General features: G+C 44.4%; 1 protein-coding gene across 3 annotated transcripts in view; it reads left to right on the top strand.

Moving 5' to 3' along the window:
• Positions 1 to 25,101, top strand: part of limk1a (LIM domain kinase 1a) — a 35,553-nt gene extending 10,452 nt beyond the window's left edge. For 2 of the 3 annotated variants that reach the window (XM_040175949.2, XM_040175966.2), the window contains 14 exons: positions 6,133 to 6,271; positions 15,954 to 16,063; positions 17,082 to 17,297; positions 17,601 to 17,706; positions 17,963 to 18,162; positions 18,404 to 18,590; positions 18,753 to 18,839; positions 19,854 to 19,985; positions 20,167 to 20,226; positions 20,617 to 20,682; positions 20,924 to 21,092; positions 21,240 to 21,295; positions 21,831 to 21,988; positions 22,143 to 25,101. In XM_040175949.2, coding sequence (XP_040031883.2) covers positions 6,133 to 6,271; positions 15,954 to 16,063; positions 17,082 to 17,297; positions 17,601 to 17,706; positions 17,963 to 18,162; positions 18,404 to 18,590; positions 18,753 to 18,839; positions 19,854 to 19,985; positions 20,167 to 20,226; positions 20,617 to 20,682; positions 20,924 to 21,092; positions 21,240 to 21,295; positions 21,831 to 21,988; positions 22,143 to 22,311 — 1,855 coding nt within the window. In that variant the 3' untranslated portion in view covers positions 22,312 to 25,101. Of the gene's footprint in view, positions 1 to 6,132; positions 6,272 to 10,999; positions 11,293 to 15,953; positions 16,064 to 17,081; positions 17,298 to 17,600; positions 17,707 to 17,962; positions 18,163 to 18,403; positions 18,591 to 18,752; positions 18,840 to 19,853; positions 19,986 to 20,166; positions 20,227 to 20,616; positions 20,683 to 20,923; positions 21,093 to 21,239; positions 21,296 to 21,830; positions 21,989 to 22,142 lie in introns of those variants that run through there. The other variant, XM_040175975.2, reaches the window with a different exon arrangement.
• Positions 25,102 to 25,359: the final 258 nt, after the last annotated feature.

Below are 25,359 nucleotides of genomic sequence, written 5' to 3'. Positions count from 1 at the left end.
TGAGGCATTAAAGCTCATTCCTGAATTCCACTTGGCTGAACTTATCTTTTGTTGTGATAGCTGCCATGTGCTGTAAGTGTTACGGACGCATCGAGAGGTTACTCCAGCCGGACTGCCTGGATTGTACCTATCGGCTCGCTCTGCACACGATGCATTCTGGTCTGTTTTAATGGGGGGGACACATTTTAACATTATTTGGACTTAAATGGTGGCTAAAAGTGAATACATTACAATACAATTAGTGTGTGTGGATTCTTAAAGTGTCAGTCGAAATACCTGGTTCACTTCCTGTATGCAGGAAAAGGATCTCCGCTGTCTCTCCTGAACGCCGATGAAACACTCATCATGGTTCACCAGAGTTTGCTGAATTATCATTTCGTCTCAGTAGAACAAGTGAGACGTCCCCGGACCGACTGAGCTGACGGTTAGTCAGTCAGGGCGGCTTAGCGGTCACAAAGGAAACTGCTGCGGCGCTCATCATTCACACGCAGCGTGCCAGGCCTCCTTTTCACCGGCTGAATGGGCCACCGGGACACAGATAAAGACCTTGTCTCCCCCCCAGTCGGCGCACAGCCAAAGCTACTCAGGGCGCAATTTTGAAACATTGATTAAAATGCACGACCTGCTCTCGTCTACTCTGCTTTAGTTTCTTTAATTTGAACAAAGACCAAGTGCTGGGGAGCCAGGGGGGGGGTAAAAGCAGGTCTGAAAGCTGCTGAGCTGGTGTTTGACAAGGTCAACGGAATGTGGTGGAGCCTGATTGGCTGAGGGACTTCCTGGTGGAGAATCCACCCAACGGGGAGCAACGGAGGGTTTAGCATGAGGTAATGCTTCCTTTATCTTCCGCGAGAGACTGACATCATCGCGATGGCATTCTGTGTTGCCATGGAGAGGGAGTAGGGGGGGGGGATAAAATCAGGGCAAACAAAAACGAGTGTTTGTGAGAATGAGATAAACGGATGCATGTCTGCGTGTTTGTATCAAACCAAACAAATTCGGCCAAATCAATGTAAATCAATGTCATAGGTAGATTGTGTTTGTTTGTGTGCTCACACACACTGGACCAGGAATCTATTTATGTCTGTGGGGAACGAGAGGGGTCTCCCCCAGACTGTGTGTGTGTGTGTGTTCCATCCCTCTAAGCCACAACCCCCTTTTATGTTTCCCAGAGGTGGAATCTTCTCTTTGTCTGTGAGGATTTCAGCTTAGCCTGCAATACTTTTTCATGGAGCAGACATAGTTATTGGTCTCAATTGACTAAATGTTTATTGTCTGATGTTCCTGATTTTACTGGAAGGCCGAGCAGACCTGTGTATTGTTTATTGAGTACTCAAAAGCATTTCTGCTGTATTTACCGACAGAAGGAGATGGATGTCCTTCTGAGCTCGGCTAAAATGATCAAAGATTTAATAATTCATCGGAGCGTGCACGTGAGTGCACGTGTGTTTGGTTTTGAGAGGTGTGGCTACTCAAAAATCTTTCAGCTCTGCATCCGTCGGTCGATACTGAACCTGCTCACACCTCCGCCAGAACACACATACGGTTTCCTTTTGACTCCTCCTGCTTCCTGTAGCGGTGTGAGCCCACGCGTCATTTAATGACCTCTGCCCACACACACACACACACACACACACACACACACACACACACATTACATGAATACGAGCTGGACGGTCAGCTTGATTTATCTTTCATGTATTTCACTGGGATGCGTTTTAGGGTTTATCATTAAAGACGTCCCTATTTGCTGCTTTGTTTAGTTACGAACTGCAAATATTAGTTGACTAAGAGAAGAAATAATGGAAAAAGGAAAATGGTCTTTGTTTGCAGTAAGGTTCTGCAAATATAAGCAATGCCTTTTTTCTTTTGGACTGTAAACTGTAAATATTAGGACTTCACATCTGCATTTATTCCAATCTATTTGACACTTAAAATGTAATTACAGTTAATCCTTTAATTTAAAAAAAAGATTGCAGATGGAATTTGATGGTAAATTAATAAAATAAATAATAGGCCTGCATCTAACTATTATTTGTATTGTTAATTCATCTGCCGATTATTTCACATTACAAACTGAAACTATCAATCTATTGTCAAAATAGTTACAGAATACGTTCTTAAATAAACCCAAATTTAATAACTATCTATTTCATGTTTGTGTCGTATATGCGGAATAGAGACATAATGTTAATGCAGAGGAGATATTTGTTGTACCTGTAAGTCATCATTTCTCCTTTTATTTATTTACTCAACCTCTTTAGCAGTTCAGTCCCTCTGGGAATTTGATTTTTCTTCATTCATTCTGACGTGATGTTGATTTTATTCAACAAAGAAGCTCATTGACATCAACTGGGACAAATGAATCATGTTAGGTATTGACCCGGGTCAGGCTGCCAGCATGATGAATTGGGTGCATTGTCATTCAAAAACATATTAGATCATGCAACTGTCCCATGAGATCATCTCACTGGGAATAATAAATAGGAATTATGGTAGATAAAATGCAGTTTAGAGATGATTCATGTCATCATTTAAAAAAAACACCAACACCAAGCACCATCATCCTGTTGTTTCATTTGTGCACATTTTGCTGACATGTTAAGTAGTAATTATATGGTGAACGTTGTATATTCTTTTATTATACAATTAGCATGTAAAAATCATCATCTCAGATAGACAGGATCTTGGGAAGTAATTGTAAAATACCTTGAACGTTATGAAACACGGGAAGGTTAAAGGCTGCCTGCTCTTGACCTGGAAAAAGGAATTTATTGCCCCATCTGACACCTTTAGCTAATTCCATCGGGGATTTGAGCAGGCGGGGGGACAGTTCCAGATTTACTAACTTGTCTTCCTCCATCTCATCCTCTCCCTCATTGGCTGTTTGCTGACCCTCAGGGGATCCAGTGGGTCTTCGTGGCGTCTGACCGCTGCTGTGCTGCCTCTCACTTGTTCAATGGGGGTCGTTTATGTCTGAACATCATGCCTTTTTTTTGTCTCTTGATTTGTATGACCATGATCAGTGTTTTAAATGAATACTATTTACTGTTATTTAGTCTTTTATTTAGTCTAATTTATTCGTCTGTCCTGTAGTCACCGTTTATTATTTGCATATATTCATTTGACTTTCTTCTACTCAAGGTGTCATAGCGTGTGTGAGAATGAGCGACTGCTAAGCTTTGCATTGAGCTGGAGTTTTTGGATCATCATACCAGAGCGTGCAGACTCTCTGAGTCTTTTACTCTGATAATCCTCTTACACGTCTGTGCCGATGCGAACACAAACACAATCACATGAAAACGCCCAAAAGTCAGCACACTAACACACTTACTGGAAATAGCATTTTTTATCAAGGTTCTAGGATTTTACATATTCATGGAACTTTGCTGCCTGTCTCCTCTCCACCTCTGAAACAACATTCTTGTCCCGAAGGCAGAAATGTGGTGTCTTCATCTGGGAGTCACTTATGCATTCCCTCACTCTGCCGCCACACCCAGCTCTGCTCCGAGAGCTTTTTACTACGAAGACGCCATAGAGCTCTAAGATCACTCCTCCCTGTGTGTGTGTGTGCCCTCCCTAGGTATGACTTTGCCCCAGCAGGGGTTTGCAGGATGGGCGTGTGCAGTGAAAGGCAGTTATTGAGTGGAGGAGAGCCAAGACAGCCGAGTAGCTTTAAGCTGCAGACGTCTTCTGAAAGCCTTGACCCACTTCCAAGTCTCCTCCTCCCCCCCTCATGCTCACCAAAACACGTTGCATACTGAAGCAGCTCTGCCACAATCTGCCTGAGCTGCGGTAGAGCTCCACATGCAGATGCTGGGGACGAGTGGGTGTGCCTGTCTATCCGATAAATCAATCCGTATGTGTATGTGCTGAAAGGTCAGATGTGTGTGTGTGTGCAGACTTACGCAGAAGGTGCATCCTCTGTCAATGTCAAAGGGAGTTGCTGCATCTGCTGAATGTTTGAATGAGTTTTTTTAGTTGTTACTTTACCAGCCAGACACGTGTCCCATCGTCTCTGAAGAAGGGGAGACATATCTGCGCGGCTTCGGGTCACATTTAAGCCCTTGCAGAACAATTCTGTGGCAATGTGTTGTGTGTAAGGCTTCAAATAAAGACTATCGCATCATTGATTAATCAGCTGATTATTTGATCTAGCCACAAAGTATGCATTGTAATCAATACATTTATCGTGCGTTGAATATTATTTTTATTATTTGAAATTTCAACGTTCAATGCTGTATGATGTTTGAACCAGTCGTTTTTTGCCAGAAAATGAGACAAACAATATGTATTTAATTGTCACATCAGAGCCAGTCACTAAGAACTCTGCAATCTAAATAAAGTGAAGAAATTTGAATTATATTTAAATGTGAACAGCATTTGGGATGAGATGAGGGACAAAGGGATTTATTCTGCTCCGGCCTCTGAAGCCATGCACATTCTTTAATATTTTCCGAGCAGACAGTCGTGATTTTAAGCTGCCACGAGCTGGAAGGCCAGACAGCTGGCTGATGGGAGGGGAGCTCCGCTGGGAAGGACTGGAGACACTCACTTAGTCACGGCTGTTATACACAGACCGATTTATACAGATTGCAAGCACATACGAGCCCGTCAGCACGCAGACGCAAGTGCATCAACTCACACATACATAAAATGCTTTTACCATAAACAAGGGGATTAGCACACTTTTAGACTCATGGCCACATGCAGAGCAAATGGCCCCCCGCTTAGCCACATGGACTAATGCATGAAGATCTGTGTCCGAACCGGGCATAATGAAAATGAACACGCAAAGACACAACGTGTGGTCAAGGGAAGATCAGCAAGGAGCTGGCTGGATTATCCCGCTGTGTCTTTCTACCAACAGATGGACCTGAGTTACTGTTGACAGCCTCTTTCTTTTGATTAGAATTGCCATCAATCCCCAGGACGTGTTACTCACCTGTTTTTATCTCTGGCTGTTTACTGGTTTGCATTGTGTGTTTGCTATATCATCCCCTCAGTCTCTATATTATCACCCCGTGTCCGTCTCTGACTCTTTGTCCTTCCACTCTGTCAGCATCCGATCAGGATGACCTCATCCAGACTTTTACAGACGGACTATTTTTCTTTTATAACGCTTTCCCTTTTCTTTTGTTGTTAGGTTGAACTGTAATTGTCTATACACGAGAGGGCACTTTTGTGAAAGGAAATAAGCTGCACCTGTATGAATAAATATAATAACGCAGTCATAACACATCTGACATTTCCTTCATGTTTCAAAAGGGGATTAAGTCATTTTAGCGACATACGTTTGGGGAAACCGCATTAAGCACGGAGGGCGTCTCCCATGGCAACAGTTGACTCCACCCTCCTGTGTCACTTTTGGTTGCAAAAGGACTAAATGGCAACGGCCAAAATGTAGAACTTTCCAATCGTCATCCCACAAGCCAAAGGGAGATAACATGGTGACTACGTCCACTTCTCATATTCACAACAAAGAAGGGTTAATAGATTCATTTAACTTAGGCGCTAAAAATGATCTACTGCCGTTACATTGTTATGTGTTCTACTATGTTTTCTTTGGTCCAGTCACAGGTCTGTGTCTTTTGGTGTGATCTCTCATTTGTCTGCTCCACTTCATGGTGGTGTGAGGTAGAGTCACAAAGGGATTATTATCAACATGTAAACTATAATTTGAGGTCCTGCATGGTGTCATTGGAAGAGTCAGGTGTTGGAGGGTGAAGTACAACGTCATGGTCTGTCAACACAATAACATTTTAAAGTACAGGGAGGTCTGAACTGCTCATTCAGTGACATATTCATAATGTCATTTGACACTTTTCTGCTTTTTCTAAAAAAAGAAAAATAATAGATGGTCATTTGTATCGTTATTACTTTACAGACAATTAATGGACCATTTCCAGTATCAATTAAATGTTTTATTTATTCATCAAGCAAAGTCTCAACATGTATTCTGGCCCCAGCTCTGATTTTGTGGATTATTGTTTCATACTGTATATTTTCTGTGGTTTGTTAATGGAATAACCTTGGGTTTTGGACATTAATCTCTTCAGGGGTTCAGGGACTGTTTTTTGGCCAAAAATGCTGAAATGCTCATGTAGTATCTCTCTCCGTCTCTTCCTCCCTCAGGTGCTGCGAGTGCAGCGCTTCGCTGTCCCACTGGTACTACGAAAAAGATGGACGACTCTACTGCAAGAAGGACTACTGGGCCAAATTCGGGGAGTTGTGCCACGGCTGCAACGACCCGATCACCACTGGCCTCATCATGGTAAGAGGATCCCTCCGCTGACTCTCATCTCTCGTCCCCCCGTCTGCTTCTTTGTTTGATGAACCTCGAGTTACAGCTCGCAGCTGTGACACCGCGCGCATACATGCAGGAGGAGAAACGCATGCACACACACACACACACACACACACACACACGAGTCCGTGCATTCACAGCCTCTCCGGTTGGTGTGTGACTACATCTGTGCCAGACCCGTCACCGACCCCGATGCCTTTGGCTGCGTTATCAGATTGTCTTACAGACCACCAGTGGAAGTCGGATTTTGTTGTTGGGACACACGAGAGCAGAGACGTGTGCAGAATAGTGCAGATTAAACAATACGGTGACAAGTGCTGCTGCATTATAGAACAGACAAGATACGAGCAACCAAGGAGAGTGGTGTCTATTTGTTTAGTGATGGAATCACACACATTCAAATACAGAAGAAACCAATTAATACTGAATGTTGTTGAAATAGAATATGCTGTCAAAGGGCTCTATTTTCCTCCCAGCGACAAGCCAGGCAGCACCAATGCAGCTGTAAAGTAGTTTCCCTCATGCAGGGGTGTATTTTTGTCGTTATAGTACCTCTTTGGTCATCTCCTGCTGAGAATTAACTGGGATTGTCATGCTTTCTTTCAGCCCCAAACACACCTACGGCTTGTACGTCCTGGCAATAAGCAATATTCTGCCTCTAAAGTCTCCCAAAAACCCCTAGACTATTCAGACTGTTGAATGTGAAAAGAGAAGCTGATTAAAATATGAAGCTGAGCTCATTCGTTGCGCATTAAGCATTTTCTTTGACACATTTGCCCTCCGGTCCAATAGAAGCTTCTGGCAGGTCATGTGTCATGGTCACGATGAGCAGAAATCCATCACGGCACGGCCTTTCTCTGCATCTCCAAGTGTGTGTGTGTGTGTGTGTGTGTGTGTGTGTGAGTGTTTTGTCATTTACTTGGCCTGCAGACAGCTTGCCCTTCGCAATGCAATCTCAGTAATGAATGTATGAGACTCCAAAGTGAATGAGGTTTGAGAGATCGCAACGCTCTTTTCTCTCCTCCTCCGGTTTATTGCTCTCCTCACAGCACAAAGACGTTGACTCTGCACTTACACACTTTAAAACATTTGAGGACAGTCAGCTAATCCGCCTCTAGTTGCAAAAATGACCAGATGGATTGTGTTTTTTTCCATGAAGAGATGAAGGTCAATTGCCAGATAGAAGGAGTCCATGCAGTCCTCCACAGTCCCTCCATAGCAGGGAAACACACTGCAAGGTTTCTGTCATCAGTGAAAACACTTCCATGAGGCAGAGATGAGTCACAGTCTGTAGACAGAAATGTAGAAGCAATGAAGGTTGTGTCCACCGCACATGCTGATCCTTGTTCTGCTGAACTCCACTCTGGTAGGAGGAGGCTTTGGGATGTGAGCGATTCCCGTACAGGGAGGAGACGGAGCACCTTCCGTTCACCCAATACTGTTAAAGATTAAGAAATCGCCAACAATAGCGTCTAAAAAAAAAACCACAGCACTATTGAACTGTTCTTTTTTTTTGTGGTATGACGTTTGTCCTTTTGCTTGCCTGTAATATTTGTTGATGATGAGAAGTCATTGAGCAGGCAGCGAATCAAGAGACAAGTGATGTGTTTTTTCCCTTTGGCTTTGGAGATTTAGCCAAGATTTTTACAATTTGCTCGTTGACTAATGTGCTCTCTTGATCCGGCCTATTTCCTCAAAATGTGTATTTAAATACAGCAAATTGAGCGAGTGTTGTGGATCGAGCTGAATGCCGAGTAGCCTCAGGGCTTTGAAGCGCCTCAAAAAGGCTTTTCGGATTATCCACAGTTAAACCCCCCCCCCCGCTCCTCGTCCATGTTGGTTCATGCTCGTCCAAGTGTCGAATGCACCGGATCAAGCCAGTAAGTGAACTTTTAAGTACAGATTGTTATGTGCCCAACCTCAAGGATGAGTTGTCAAACTCAAAATAAACTTGGCATTGAACACAAAAACACGCAACTTCAGTCTCTTGACAGTGTCATTGTGTATCTTTTCATTAATGACCAGTGGCCTTCACCACTTCTATTATAGCGAGGGAACTTCAGCGTCTGTTGTGTTTGTGCGCATGCCGGTGTGTGTGTATGTCTGCGTGAGCGGCTTCATCATCTGCTGCTGCTCCACTCAGCAGCTTTAGGCTGCAGCAAACTGGTAGTAATTCAGACGCAGGAAGTGACTCAGTTATTCACAGTCCCAGCTGAGATTTATTTGCTCAACACCAGTTCACTGATGCAATTGAATTTTGCCTCGCACCAACCTTCCTCCACCCTAAACGTCAACCTGTTATTGACAGATGCGTGTGCAGTCGCCCCCCCTCCCACCTCCACACTGAGATTAGAATCCGTCTGCAAACGACTCGGGGCTGAGAGCCAGACATCGACCGGGGCCTGATGGATCAAAACTTTGGTTTCACACATTCTCCCCCTCGCTGCATTATCTTCGCCACAAGGTTCCGTATCCGTATTCTCTCCACACTCGTGTGTCCATTTCACCAGTAACACGTTGAGCTTTTCAGTCGAATCTGTTTTGATTTAATTGTGAGGATACAAGTGAGTTCATGTTACCGGGATAATGAAATTGTTTTGTGAGGCAGGTGGACTTGTGGTTAATAATGGAGGTGTAACCTTGACTACTTCGGGATTATGTTGAATGATTGGATAAAAGCTTAGAAAGGAATGCTAGAGAACAACTTGTCTGTATGAATTGTTGTTTGTCAAACTTTTAAACACAAAGTGTTTGTATTTCCATGTGTGAATGATTACAGAATCGCTGTTGGTCATTTTGGATGGACAGTTTTTTTTGTTTCTGAGAATTTAAGAAATTTCCAAAAATTGCAGGAGGGGAATTCCAAGATGTTTCTTTGAAATCACGAGTGCTTTTGGTGCCGAATCTTACATCCTGAACCAATCCCCTTGTCACATTGATTTTTGTTTTGGTATATTGGATGCATTTGGATATTTCCTGTTTGCATGTTTACAAAAAGTAATAGTGAAAGCCAGGAAAGCAGACTAAAGCAGTCCAAAAGGGACAGCAGACTTGGGTTCAGTTGCATTGAAATGATTGTTATTTTCTTCATGAGTGTCAGACATATGCATGAGGGTAATATTGAGAAAATGTAGATGTTTTTTGGGAAGTTGGCAACCAAACCACTGGAAAGTCCCAAATATTTAGTCTTCCTTCTCAACTCCCACTGGTATGAGGTATCTCTGTCGGTGGGTGGGATTCAGCCAGTTGTCTTTTATCAGCGCCCGATGGTTATTTTGTGTGGGAGGTGTTGGGAAATCGCTTTTGTTGAGATGTGGTTTTTGTTATGGTTGTGACACTGTTTTCCAAGCAGCGGGCTCCGTTGTCGGTGACCTCGTCAGCGGTGTTGTTTTGCATAGTATGGCGCAATCGGGAGAGTTGTTTTTTCATTAACATTCCTGAGGGAAAGGTCAGAGGTCATATACAGTGGGTAGTCTGATACGGCTGCCGCGTTATCAGCGTCTTTGCTCATAGGCACTTAGGCTGGACGGCTCAATGCGGACGCAGCTCAAGCCTTTAAGTCGATCTTCCGTTTTTGTTCCAAAGATTGCAGTCAACGTTATCACTGAGATGTGAAGAGATCACCACCTGGTCTGCGCTTCCTTTTGTCCAGAGAGGAACTGTGACGAGAGCAGCGGCCTCAGTGGGCCGACGCCTCACCTGTAAGACAGGGCGATGATGTCGCTGTCCACACAGCACAAGCAGCCGTAGTGACAGACTCAGCCGGCAGTCTCCGCAGGTACTCACAGGTATGTTGGTGCTGAGCAGCTGGCACCATTATAAACTATCTCCACCCTCTGAACAAATGCAGGAAATGACTGAACACATGATGTTTTAAAGTTCTATAGCGCAAAACAGATCATTTTTAACAGAAGATTTTTTTTTTTTCACCGAGCAAAGCCCCTCTTTTTTGTGTAGCCGGCGTCAATCTTTGCTGCCAGCAGGCAGCGCATGGAGTATTAATAACTTCCCACTCACATGGTCCTCTTAGGGGTCGACACATGGTATGCAGGACATGAACAAAGTGAGACGCAGAGCGGGTGACGCAGCAGATATACGAGATAAACCCGCGGCGGAAGATATATATATATATATATATATATACGAGGCAAGAGAGGTGAGGAAAGAAGAGGGGAAGTTCAGAGCTATTAATAATGAAATAATCAAGATGACACGGTAGATCACATGTATTTATGCTTAATGTAATGTGGTCAATTCTTACTTTCTTAGTTTCATTTTCATCAGTGATCAGAGGAACATAAAGTTATTCATTAAATTAATATTTTTTGAATATTCATTACATTAATGTTTATTATACAGTTCACATCAATAACTTTGTTGATTGAAACAATGCTTTTGTGTCTTTGTTAAGGAATTTCCGCACATGGCACAAACAAATTAGGTAATGCACAGCCTTTTTCCCCCACATAATAACCCCAGAATCACTCTCCTGAATTTCACCGGTTTGCAAATGAGATGGCAGGAGCGGGGGCAGAAGAAAAGGAGAGAGGAATGAACTGAAGACACCATGAGACGAGTGGGGGGTGTCTGTGTGTGTCTGTGTGCAGTCGAACCAGCCGGGGAGCGCGTGTGCAAGAGTGGGCGGAGCCAAACAGGAAACGATGAGCTCATAGCAAAAATGAGAGAGGCAAGGAGGGAGGGGGGGGGAGTGACATTCAGAGATGAGCTCAGCTGCAGAAGGCGTGGGCCGCTCACTCTCTCGCCTGCGTCTCCCCTGCTGCCTCCCTCCCGCAGCCTCCGTCCCTCCGACCGGTTTGGGCTGCTGCCGGGGTTTTGTTGTGACAGCGGGGGGCGTGGGGTGGGGTGTGGGGGGGTAGTATTGCCTGCCTCACTGGAATGAGCTAGAGAGCCGAGAGGACACTGACATGGTGGGAGACTTGTTTTTCTGGAGCTTCTGCTGTCTCAGGCTGTGGAAGAGGGATAAGAAGGTGAGGCTGATCGCTGCGCTGCTGCCATGTGTTGCCGGGCGTCCAATGGGGGATGTACAGTCAGGAGGCGGCGAGGAGGCAGGGAGGCATGGAGGGAGGGAGGGAGGACGGTTGAGATGCTTTGCCGGTCGCTCCTGCCGAGACTTTTTCTGTCTTTATCTCTTTGATTTAAAAAGCTGAAACTGAAGTACGGTGCGCTACGCTGCTGTGATTTGTGTGCCATGTTAAAGGGCGTCCGTGTATGTCGCCTGTGCCTCATCATGACCGATGGACTCGGCCGTTAGTGCTCCGGCTTTTTGTTTTTTTCTGTCATGAGCCAGCGTGCTATTTATAGTGAGACTTCTTAAAATCAGGACCATCACAAGTGTTTGACTGCACACATTCAGAGATGAAGAGCAGTTTCTTGTGACACTGCAAAGGTTTCATTTGTATTTACCCCCCCACATGCCGTGTGTGTGACTGTAAGTCACAGTGGGGCCGGCATGTGAGCCCAACACACAGGGGGGAACGAGCCGAATACATTCTGTTTCTAAGGCCGAGGCCAGTGGATACTGTGATAGTTTGTAGCTGAAGGGAGTTTCCACTCAATCAGAATCAATGTGGCTTCTGTTTTCTCTCTCAGGCTTTCAGTCTAATTGTATTTGCTTAAATGATGTCCACTGTCCAAAGTCCAAAAACGGATCCAGGATCACGTTGTTTCTTTGGCTTTATTTCCACTCCAGTGTGAAACATCCTGATGGTACTTTGTATGTTTATCAGTGTTGAGGAATTCTCTTTCGACACAGTTGTAATCTGTGGGGACTAAAAAAAGCACCTAATGCAAGAGTGTTTCTCTTCAAATCATCCGCACGAGGCTATTTTTTAAACATAGCAGCTATGTGTTGATTCATAGACACATGTGGGCCGTGTGTTTGAGTTTAACCCACGGAGGTTGGCTTTTTGATTTAAGTTCATTACATCAACCAGATACTCCGTAATCCAGCGGTGGCTTTTGGAAGCACCTCTGGCGGTGTTGTTATGAGCTCATTGTTAGCGGAGTGAAGTCAGAAGGTCCGACTTGTTGAGGTGAAGAGACCAGCAGGCATGAAGAGCTTGTTGTGGATGATACACACATAGGTTTTTTCTTTCATATTTTGTCTGTGGTCCCTAAGCACCAGATGCCCGGTTAATACGAATGAATAACTCCAATATTCAAGAAGTTAAATGGGTCGGGGAAATATAAAGTGGCTTATTGTTGGGTCTGACAGTTACTACTTCTATGAGAGGAAAATGATGAGCTGCTACGTGTCACGATGTCATGAAAGTCTCTCAGACGTATCATCAGGCCCTCGGTACACTTGATCACCTCGACTTTTATTCCCAGGTAACTTCTTTTATATCTGAACAGCTGATGGGTCTTCGTCTGTGTTTTTTATTACTGACGCTTGGCAGCAACACACTTTCGTCAATCAAATATAATCACCAAAAAAAAGGGGAAGAGAAAAAAAAAAGCGCTTTAAGGGGAAAACCTGAAATGTGTCGAAAACATTTTCAGAGCAAAATAGAAACTAAATGATTCAGTCAGAAAGAAAAAGGGAAATTCGAATGCAATTCAAATGATTTGTCTCTATATTTAGTTTTACTCTTGAGTCATTTAGTCCCATAAGGTCACTGTGTAGTTTTCAACTTAAAATCTAGAAATGTAACTTTAGCTCCAAACTAATTATAGCGTTCCAGACAAGTGTTAACCTCGTCGCTCGGGAAACGTCCTCATGGGTGACTGCTGGTCTGGAGGAGCTGAAGCGTCCATGAATTACCACCAATATGTTCCGTTGCTGTTTAGTGTCGTCGAGGCCATTTCACCGCCATAAATTCCTCCAGATGGCGTAAAGGGGTTCGTTCACATTCCACAGCTAACTTAAGGTCACACAGATAACTCAATAAAAGCAAATAAAGCTTAAAGGCTCTGACACACCGAGCAGACATTCTCCACGCGTGACCATCGCATGCAACCGTGAGTCCAATCCCCAAAATTGGACTCACGGTTGCACCCGCCTAAGCGTGTTTGTAGCAGAGGCATTATTTAGCATAAATGGGTCTGAGGAAATTAGAGGGAGATCTTGACTTTCAACCAGCTCGGGTTACCAGATGAGGGTTATTCAATTATTATTAAATGAAAGTAGTTTAAAACATGTTAATAACAGTTTTTAGGTGCAGGGATCAGTTGTGACTTAAAACCAAAACATGTTGAACTCATACCAACGGTAATATAGGAAATATTTATATATTTGGCATGAAAAGAACGTAAGATGTCCCCAAAACGCTGTGGCAATAACCATCAATCACTAAACCAGGATATTGTAGTCCTATATCACCCACTTCATCTAAACTGCATGAATATGTCCTCTGAAACTCACATGTATGTTGGGATTTTTGGCAGATATGTTGCAAGATACAAAACCAATCCAGGCCTCTTAAAGAGCAAATCAAACATCTGAGGAGGGGAAATCTGTCTTTGGATTAATTGTTAGCGGCTCCTGAAGTGTATGAAGATGAACACGTAAGCTACAGCAATGATATGTATCTCTTTCTGCACAGTGCTGCGTTTCTTTTAAAACAGGTCAGGGTGTGACCGATCACAGGCATCAGACCGGCTCACCCGCCCCCCCCGAGGACACACGTGTGCGTTGTTGTGGCTAGAAAAGCCCCCCGGGCTAAACACAGTCATACACCCACGAGCACAGTGAGATAATGCGGAAAATAATGAAATACAATTTGAGGTTTAACGTCACATACACAGATGAATTATCTGAGAATGTCTCCTTCTTTCTGTCTTTATTATTTATCATTGTCTTTATCGATACATTTTGCAGCGGAAGCATGTCCCTAATGTGAGCACAGCAGCTGTCGCCTGTCAAATGTGGTTAAAGAGTGTGTGTGTGTGTGTGTGTGTGTCATGCCTGCCTGGCAAGCAAATGGCGTGCTCCAGTGTGGGGCACACACCCCCGTTTCATCTCCGTCCAGCTGTCCTCTCTTCCTGTCTATTCCATTTGCAGGGCTGCACCTTAGAGTCACACACACACACACACACACATGCATTTGTTTTGGTTTGGTACTTAGATTTTCTTCCCTCGTCTCTCCTTCATACTTTTGATGTGTTCACTCTGGCCGGCGATATCAGACAGTAACCGTTCATGGCTCCTTTTAACGAGGCTGCTTGGAGGACACATAAAGACACATAAAGAAATGAGGTCGGTCATTGAGCCACACAGCTGCTTTCCTTCCTTTTCCATTACAAGTGTTGTATTATCAACCTGAACATTAAGCAGGGTTGAAAAGTGGGACAGTTCTTCATCTGCAAGTTGCTTCCTCTGTGTCTCCGGGTTGTTTCGAGGTCAGTCTTTATTGTTTTAACTCCATAAGAGCGTCGAGGATCAATAACGGCTACTTTTCAGGGCTGAGAGCCGGAAGCTTCTGCTCAAATGAATGACTGAATTACAGTTAATGAATGAGCTTGTACGGTGTCTTCCTGCCTGAGGGCCGTCAGCATGTGTGTATCTGTTGTGTGTGTTTGGTTTCACCGCTCCTCTCCATGGATGGATCTTCACAGTTACATTTACTTTTGGCCCATTTGGAAATGGCCTAATTGGCGTTACTAAACTCAGAAGGCATCTCAGACTTCTGTCTGCGTCCATGAGCTCAGGTTTTGCACTTTGGTGATTTTAGTTGTTTCATTGTACAATTTTTTGTCAACCTTGTGGGATTTAGATATTTTCTCTGAATTATGTATTATGATATATTCAAATTGTGGCTTTTTAAGGCAATAATATGCGAGTATCAGTTTTCCCTTTAGATAATACTACACAATGCCAAATCCACTTTTTTTTCCTTTGCATTTAATTGATTGTCCTTTGTTCAGCAGCCCTCGTCGACGCGCCCCGCCTCAGCCTCCCTCTCTTGCTATACCGAATTTGCAATGCAGATCATTGCAGTAGAGAAGTGTATTCAGAGGGCTCACTCCCTCCAAAATTTTCCGCCACTTGAAGGACAAAATGAAACCACAAGCGGCGCCTCGGGGGAGCAGCGGGCTCTGGTGGACTCCACCCATCAGAGCTCATGTTTAAGTCATCAGGTTCTCCGTTTAAATTGATGCGCGCAAAATGACCTGACTAAGTAAAAGGCCGTCGATATAAGGAATAACTTAAAGGGAAAGTTGAGGAGCAGTAAAAGTGGGAATGCTGTTACCCGGTGGAGTTTGGTCGCCTCATTTTGTCTTTGGGTTTAGTTTTCTCCCGTTGGTCTGGAGAGCTGAAACCTCTGGCGGCAGCATCGTCCTCACATCTGCCCCTGTGATTCATCTGCTCATTGCCGGCTCTGCTTTTTGGCCATAACTCAATTCCCTCTCTTGTTTGCAGAACTGCCCTGGGCTCTCAGAGGGGGGGTGTTCTGGCAGCAGCAAATTCAATGTCCCATCCCTCAGTATTACCCTCAGTGACCAAACCTCGCCCTGCTCCCCCCACCCCCTCGTTATTAAAGCCCCATGCGGCCTGTTGCTCCGGTCACATCACAAACACTGGCCTGCCGTGTTGCCTTGGACAACTATTGCATTGATATATCTTTGTACGTCAAGTTTACACTGCAGAATGTCCTTTTAACCGCGTCGTTGGCTTTTCTCTCAACAGGTCGCAGGGGAACAGAAATATCACCCAGAGTGCTTCACCTGTCTGAACTGCAGGACATTTATCGGGGATGGCGACACATACGCTCTGGTGGAGAGATCCAAACTCTACTGGTGAGCCTCAAGGACATTATTATAAGACAGGCAAGCGCCTGAATCTAAATTGAAGCATTGTGTGAAAAGTGAACCTTGTTTAACTGGCTTGATGTTTTAACAGCGGCAAATCAAAGTTGGTGCAGTGTGTGATGTGGTCGCTCTATCACCCGAGCTCCTTCACACAACTATTATTTGCCTTTTTTAAGTTAGTTTTCCCAAATTAACTCTTCTGCAACAAACTAATCTACTTGAAATCCCTTTGAAGTGAAATGAATCCACAAAAACCGCACAAGAAGCCAAAAGCTGCAGATGATTGACAAAATCTGAAATTTATGCAGCTCATTTCGGGCTTCAAAGACCTTTTGTCAAGAATACGACCAACTGTGGCGACAGCTGAGTGGAGCTTTGCATTCACACCGTTTGAGATGTGAAGCGACTTTTTGGGGTATTTTGTAACAAATAAAGCTGCTCGGCACAGTTGCTGTAAGCCGGTGACAGATGTTCTGTGGTGAATAGATTCGGAGAAGATCTTAAGTCTGAAAATACAAAAATATGTTTATCATGTAAATGTTCCCGTTATTTTTTCTGTCTCCGGTTCATGTTCTTGAATCGATTTGTCGTAGGTTGTGTTTCTGCGTTGAGTGTTTAACAAGCTGCCCCACACAGCGGCACAAACAGACAGAACGGCCTTTTTCCTCGGAGGGGAAGTGGATGATGACATGTTGATTGTCTCACATCACCACATTTAATTTGAGTTTTGAATACCTTCATAGCTCTTTCACGAGTCCTCCTCACATTCTGTGCATTCCTCCTGTTTCAGGGAATGATAGTCGGCTCGTTGTTTCCCCCCAAACTCAGCAGAGCAACAGCTTGTCAACAAGATGTGATGCTATAAAAACCTGCAGCAATGAGAACTTAATGTTCCCCTTTAGAATTGCATGGACGGCTTTAGAGCCCGAAACCTCACGAGGATTTTCATTTTCCTATTAACTTTCTTCCTCCTTTCCCAATCCATCCTCCCCTTCGCCTCCTGCAGCGGTCACTGTTACTACCAGACCGTCGTCACGCCGCTGTCCCTGCCGGACACGCCGTGCCCACGGATCCCTCACACGGTCACACTCGTGTCCATCCCGGCCTCCGCCGAGGGCAGCAACGGACGCAGAGGACGAGGTTTCTCCGTGGCCATCGACCAGCCGCTCAGCCCGATCAACGGCTACAGCCCCGAGCACGGACCCACAGTCAGAGTCTCCCAGTGAGTCCGTCCCTCCCTGTCTGCGTCTCCCGGGTTGTCATTGTGTAACAAAAGAGGAGACGCTGAGTCTGGAAGAGGCCAGTGTGGTGGAGGACAAAGGAGACGGGGAAGGGTAGACAGTGTGATAGATGAGATTCGTTTAAAAAAATGTATAATAGAGTGGAAGAAAAAAGGAAATCTCAGCCACCGTTATTCAAATGAGTTGAGACTTTATCAGATTACAGTTCTGTTTAAAAGAAAAATCCAATGAGTGCAGAGGGGTGTTTAAAGAGATATTTTTTTCTCCTGTTCTTCTGTATTCAGGGTGGAACCAGACTGCATCAGTCCAGATGTGAAAAACTCCATCCACGTTGGAGATAGGATCCTTGAAATCAACGGGACGCCCATACACAACGTCCCTCTGGATGAGGTATTGAAGATTCGACTTCATTGCAACACTGTTAAGCTTTTCAGCAGATTCCACCTATTGGACAGTTTCTCCAGTTACAATCGTGACCTCTGCTGTTATGGATGTAGTAGTAGTGTCACACAATACAATAAATAAAGCCTGTATACAGTCTACATTGCAATATGATATTGGCAGAGGTGTCATGCTTATATAGTTCTTATCACATTACCCCGAAGAGGATGAATTGTGGACCGATCCGAACTCTTCCCCCTTCCAGATCGACCTGCTGATCCAGGAGACCAGTCGGCGGCTGCAGCTCACTATCGAGCACGACCCCCACAGTCTGGAGGGAGGCCCCTCGGAGGCCGGGGAGCCAGTGGACGGCCCCCTGTCCCCCCCGCTGTCGGGGGGCCTCGTCCTGCCCATCACACAGCCCCCCAACCCCGACATCAACAACCTCAGATCCCGCATCATCACGTAAGAAGCCGATGTGGTGCAGCAGACTGAACGTGATGCGCCGAAGTCGCTCTGTCACACTGACGGTGTAGATGTAACATTAAATTGCCAAGTTCCAGCTCTAACTTAGTTTAACATGTGATAGAAAGCTTCTTCCTGTCCATTTAAAACAAATAACAAACAGTAATCAAATGCTCTTCTCTCCCTCTGTTATTCCTCTCCTTGTCTTCTCTCTCTTCCTGGTTCCCCTTTCACCCTCCAGACGGAGCTACAGCATCGATAAGTCTCCGGGCTCCAGCAACGCAGCGTCCCCCATCTCCCAGAGGAAGGACATCAATCGATCGGAGTCGCTCCGCGTCGTGTCCAATCAGACGCATCGCATCTTCCGGCCGTCTGACCTCATCCACGGAGAGGTGCTGGGGAAGGGCTGCTTCGGACAGGCCATCAAGGTAGGTTTGGGGCGCGTCTCGCTGTGTCCATCGTGCATCTGGAGCAGGTCGACGTTTTTAAATGTTTTCCTTGCAGAGGACGGAATGAAACTCTCACACGCATAACGGTTCACATGGCCTCAGCCTCAGCTGATTTTTTTTTTGCATCATTGCGTCTTGTAGGTGACCCACAAGGAAACCGGGGAGGTGATGGTGATGAAAGAGTTGATCCGCTTCGATGACGAGACTCAGAGAACATTCCTCAAAGAGGTGAGTGGACGTGGACGATCCCAGATGCTTGGGTTGAATAATAACTCGGTTTTATATTCAGTTTTCCAACACAAATATGAAATGATTTTGTATTGATTGAAAATAACCAGAATATTCAATACATATTTGTCAGTAAAGGTATGTGACCTAAAGTTAGAGAGTACGTTTGTTAACGGTTTGAATTTCTGGACCAGCAGGCAGAGTCTTTGCTGCGGAGGTTTGTTTTTCTTTTTATACACAACCAGAATCCCAAGTTAAAATTAGCATCTCCCCGTGTGAATGTAGGACAGGACTGAATACAAAAGTTCTCACTTGAAGAAATGAAAGGAAAAAACATCACCCCCGAAAAACAGCGCAAGATCCACAAGAGGTGGATGAGCAGAACTAATTTAACAGTCATTGCATTTATTTCTCGTGCTTCCATTAATCTGCGAAAATAAAAATGACTCTGGATTTTTGGCCTCCGAAACACTTCTTGAGATATTTTTAGCCTCGCAGCGATCTGAATTACTTCAGATGTTCCTGTTGTGTCTTTGTTGCCCTGCTTATCAAAATGAATACAGACGAGAAATGTGTTGTGAGATTCAGTGACAATGGGACAAAAAAATGAAGTAAGGATAAAGAATTAGATGCTGGTTGTCTCTGAGGTAGATGACACTTAATATAAGCCCACTTGGTTAAATTCAGTTCAAATCAACCTTTTGACAAACAGACTTGAGCAACTAGCTTCATTTGGCCTCTCAAATCAACCACGTAACAGATTTCCTTTCCACAATGAAAATACTTTGCAGGGCATCTATGAAGCTCAGCTGAGCATATTTATACATGAGAGTATCATCCATTGCCAAGATAGGGCGTATTTATGTTTTCCTTTTACGTTTTAGCCAAAATGAATGTTTTTTGCTGTTTCAACGTGTCCAAACTCAGTGCAGTGCTTTGCTGCAGGAAACCTCAGGATCCTGCAGCAAAGCACTATTCATCTTGTGTGTAAAAATGTGTGTGTTGCTCCATCAGGTAAAAGTCATGCGGTGCCTGGATCACCCCAACGTGCTCAAGTTCATCGGAGTCCTCTACAAGGACAAGAGGCTCAACTTCATCGCAGAGTACATAAAGGGAGGCACCCTGAGAGAAATCATCAAGAAAATGGTGAGAGGGCGTTTGAGTGGCTGCAGACTTTGAGGCCATCTACTTCCTGCTCAGTATTCAAAAAGCATCCAGTAGAGCTACTGGTACTTGTCTTTGTACTTTGTGTTGGTCTGTTGTCGTGATTCTACAGCTGCAACGGCCACTGAAGGCGATGACATTTGATTCTGATTTTCGCTCACAGGACAGCAACTATCCCTGGAAACGCCGGGTCAGCTTCGCCAAGGACATAGCTGCTGGGATGGTGAGTTCGATGACTGAAAATTAATGTAATAATAATAATGTCAAAAAAATTGAAATGCAGCAGGAAAGGAAAGTGCATTGCTTTGCGTTATCTTCGCTGCTGTCGCCTCCTGCTGGTTGTGTTACTGAGTTGCACACACAGTACATAAGCGTCTATTGAAGTGACAGCATGGATTCCTGCAGGATTCACCCAACGGTTCTTGATGCACTCATCTGAACACAATGAGGAACGCTGTGCATGACTGGATTCTTGTTTTTACTTGAGATGACACAAAGTTGTTCCTCTTGGCGCAGGTTTTACATTAGAGCACAACTAAAACCTTCTATGTTTTTCTGTTTATTGTTTTTGTTCTTCCTTCCTCTCCTGTCTGTCTGTCTATCGGTCATCCAGACATATCTGCATTCCATGAACATAATCCACCGGGACCTCAACTCCCACAACTGTCTAGTCCGGGAGGTAAGAACTCATGCATTCCTGTACCAGCGTGTGTGTGTGTGTGCGTGTGTGTGTGTGTGTGTGTGAACACTATGTTTTCTTCGTGGATTTAACACCTGCGCACCTGTCATTTGATGGGGGACCTCAAAAAAAGTTGAACTTCAAGCTCTTTAGTCCCCCTCTCTCCTGCAGCGAGAGGCCGTGCGTATGCTCGCGGCACAACGCTAACATTTCTCTGACGTGCTTCGTCTCCTCCGTGTAGAACAACACGGTGGTGGTGGCAGACTTCGGGCTGTCCCGTCTCATGGTGGACGACAAGCACGAGGAGACGTTGTCGCAGGGTAAGCTGCCCGGCCTCAAGAAGCACGACCGCAGAAAGCGGTACACGGTGGTGGGAAACCCCTACTGGATGGCTCCTGAGATGATCCACGGTAGGACCAGCGGGGACATGTGTGTCTCTTTTTAATTAGCACGAATGCTCATTTACTTCAACACATTGACGCCTTCCTAAGATGAAGAAGTCAGTTCCTGCTCAAAGTTAACAACAGCATCATTTTTTGTCTCTTTTCCTTTTTCAGGGAAGAGCTACGATGAGAGAGTAGACATCTTCTCCTTTGGTATAATGCTCTGCGAGGTGAGTGACCTTCCACTCGGTGATGATAAAACAAAGAGGCTGCGATTAGCAGAACTAAAATGGCTTCATAGTTTTTGTCCCAAATGGGTACAAATCGGAATACCTGTCATTTGTCACAGTCGCTAACTTCGTAGTGTCGTTTTGCTACCTCAAAACGTCACGTGCCCCCAATATTCATGGCACAGCTCTATTCCATTTTACGAGAGACAAGTTGGACTTCTCCAAAGTTCCAGATGTTTGATTTCCATCCACATAATTTGGGGCTCAACACTTTATTTCTGTCTCTCTGACGTCCCAGAATATGAACTTCCCCAGATGGAGACAATTAGCCAGAGAATATTTTAGGGATTAGAGGGAGCAGAAAAATCAAAGTTGTCTTCATGTGGCTTCCGACGGGCAAGTTGTGGTTTGCTGGGAACGATCAGCTTCAGTTTGGAGGGTTCAGTGTTTTTCAGATCAACGAAGGGGCATCCATGTTTAACTCTTCTTTCTCTTTCCCTCTCTTTTTAAATCGTTTTTTTGGGGCTCTCTACAGATAATTGGCAGGGTGAACGCGGACCCGGACTACCTCCCCAGGGCGATGGACTTCGGACTGAACGTGTCTGGTTTCCTGGAGCACTTCTGTCCTCCTGATTGTCCCCCCGCCTACTTCCCCATGGCTGCTGTGTGCTGTGAGCTCGACGCCGACAAACGGTCGGTGTAAACCATCTACATCTTTGATGTTTTAAATAAGACACACCAAACCAGAAAGTTCTAACGAGAACACGTTTTATTGTATTTTTGAGTGAATGTAAATATATAAAATAATGTCTTCAACTGAGATCCATCTGCTTTCCTTAATCTTCAGACCGGCTTTCTCCAAACTTGACGAGTGGCTTGAGAACCTGAAGATGCACCTGGACATGGGTTTACCGCTGGTGTCCGAAGTGGAGCAGCTGCACAAGACCTTCTGGAAGAACCACAGCGGCGCGCGGCCCGAAAACGGTCTGCACGCCCACCCCGAACAGCCGGAGTAAGGCCTGGCGCGAGCGGAGGAGTGGGTCAGTAGGAGTTACCCCGCCTCCCCCGCATGGGCAGCGATCCTCTGCCTGTCAGCGGGAGCAGAGGCCGCAGGAGTCGCGTATGTGCTCCTACTCGTTTGAAGCTGCGGGCGTAGACTCGCTCAGGCCTAACGAGTGGACTCAGGGGGGAAAAAAAGCCTGGATCTGAAAAGCCAGCTGTGCGAGACACACACACACACACATAGACACACATTCAAAGTCAAGCTTGATCATGCTGCACCCGAAGCTAAGGTGCAGCATATCGTATGCAATCAGACCCAACTTTGAAATCACGACTCAACTCTTGAATCTCGTAGATTCAACGTTGGCCGTCATAGCATTTAAAAATACTGACTGTAGTGTGAGAATTCACACGGACAAGGTAGTCAAAGCAGACGACGAGAGGTCGTCACTTTGGGCCTCTGAATTACGCGGCACCGTACTGCAGATGTTTGATGTGCGTTTGGTTTGATTTCGCTTCTGGTTTAGATTTTAAACTGAGCTTAGGGAAAAAAATGCAAAGTGGAGGGACCCACCTGTCGTTTCAGACACAGATCGAGATCTACTTGATGACCAATTGTCCAATTAAACCTTTCAAGCTTTAAATAACCCATTGAAGATGAGTGCATGAGTGTAAATAATGCTTTCTGGTCAAATCCTGGTTCCTCGTGTCCTTCTGCCCCTCATGTGTTCATAACCTCCGAGTGATGTATGCGTCCACGCCCGCTGTCTCTCATTCATTGTCCAGCACTCAGCCACATCAGTTCACATACACACATACGTTAGACGCGTCTTATCCACGTACATATACATTCAAACACATAACAGTGTACATTGTAAATGTTTCTAATATTGTAAATGTACAGACATATTTTATATACGTATGCTACATTGCCATATTTTTATTGGCAGACCAGCTGAAAGGGAGGAGAGTAAAGGTTTGACAGGGCAGAGCTTAAAGATTTAGTGTTTTCTACGCTACTGTGGCAGGTTCCAGGCTTTTAGCATTTGAGATAACAGGAATGTTATCACTGCAAAATATTTCCTCAAGCTCAATAAATGTGAGTCCATTTGATCTGCCATCTTGTGCTTGAGTAAATTTCATTTTGATACTGGATTGTTAAGTCGAATCAAACTTGCTGATCTAAATTGAAATATTATCATCAACTAATAATATGTGATTTTAGGATTTTGAGGGCAATCAAGTACTACTCTCATCTCGTGTACTGTAAAATAGTTCAGGTCTGAGCAGGTTCTGCCTCATCATGTCAGCTGTCTCTCCTCCTGTGGATGACCCACTGTGTGTTTACATGTAAATTGCAAATATCTCTGTATATGTGTCTGTCCATGCATCTGTCTGCGTTTTTTTTTGTCCTACTCTTTTTGCAAACTGCATGATGTACTCGGTCTGCTTGACTTCTAACCCAAGCTGGTTTTTGTCTCAAAATGATGTGATTTTAAATTAAAAAAACAAAGAGGAAAAGACAAAAAAAAGTTAAGAAAGTCAAGCTTAAATCGAAAGAGCAAAAACACACCATCTGTGTTTTTTTGTGTAGATGTATATATAACCACTGAAATCTTTTTGTATAGATTTGAGTACTTTAATTTGCACTATATTACCAAATGGCTGGATGAAGCCATGTTTGTTAATTTCCTCTCTTGGGCTTCTTGTGATACGGAAATAAATGATGTCGGTTCAGGTAGAAATATGAATGCAAGACACTGATGGAGCCTTTCAACTGTAAAAATGGGATCTAGGAAATGCATCCTCTTGAAAGCAAACCGTTTTATAATTATTTACATGCATTTTTTGTGCATGGCTCTACATTCGATGTATCTATGGAAACCATGACTATATTTTGACTTTTCAAGCTTTAGCACCCAAAACGCCGTTGCTACCGAGAGGATGCGTTGTCCCAGCTCTGCCTGCTGCCTACAGACTGGTCCTTTGCGAATGAGGTTCTGTGTTTTTTTTTCTCCTTCTGACTGCTTGCTTTTGTGTGGGATGCTCCACAGAGGCTGCAACCTCTGCCTGTCGTTCTGATGTTGGAGCACTTAAACTGGCCACTCACCTTCTCGTCCCACTCCTTTGTCTCAGGGCCGTATATATTCCTGGATCTTTTTTCACTAATTCAATTAACTCGGCAGCTTAATAGGAGAGGAGGATTCAAACGCTTAAAAGTGAGACTCGGAGCATGTAACCTTCTGTCGATGTAAAATGCTGAAAACACAAAATATGCTTCTGTAAAACCTGCTGGAGTGCGTGTGCGTCCATGGGCTCGCTCCACGTGAGATGCTTCGGCGCGTTTTCTGTTCTGTCGAGCACGTTAGTGTGTGTCTGTGAGGATCGATGAGGAGGATGCCGCGGCTCTTCTTTGCAAAGGATCGTTACCTCTGAACAATGCTGTGCCTTCGATGTAAGCTAGCCTTGCCAACCACTTGGAAAAAGAAACGTGAACTGATTCCCCTTTTCATGTGTCATAAGTGCAAGCCTGATTTAAGTGGAGTGAATATCATTGCTGATACAATGTTGTATGAGATGTCATCTTGTTCTGTATCCTATTTATGTTTTTCCGATGCCTAGTTTTGATATTTTAACCTTATATTTCTTTGATTTTGGTCTCATTTTTTTTTAAATTACACAAGCTGTGAAAACAATTCTGCACTTTAATCTTGAACGTGAGCATTTAGACTCTGAGGAGGCGACTGTTTTTCCCCCCCCTTTTTTTTCACGGCTACAAATAAAACTGTTGCTTCTAAAACAAACCAAAGACTCAATGTGTTTGTACAATAATGATGGTGTCTTTCTATTTATAACCACTCTATCAAGTTCCTCTGCATTTACAATGCTGAAACACACTCAGAGAACAGTGTGAGAGCTCCATCCATGTGTATAAAATCACACTAGAAGACAGCTGCATTAGTGCTATTGAATGTGTGTGTAATGGAAAGTGGAAAAAAATCCTGCTTGTGTTTTCTAGAAAAAGAAAAGGTGAATTTATTAGAAATGGGTTGTCAAATTGA

The sequence above is a fragment of the Gasterosteus aculeatus genome, chromosome 1 (genome assembly GCF_964276395.1).
Source record: "Gasterosteus aculeatus chromosome 1, fGasAcu3.hap1.1, whole genome shotgun sequence".
NCBI classification, from domain to species: Eukaryota; Metazoa; Chordata; class Actinopteri; order Perciformes; family Gasterosteidae; genus Gasterosteus; species Gasterosteus aculeatus.
The sequence above is the reverse complement of the archived record's forward strand: the minus strand, read 5'-3'. Positions and strand labels throughout refer to the sequence as shown.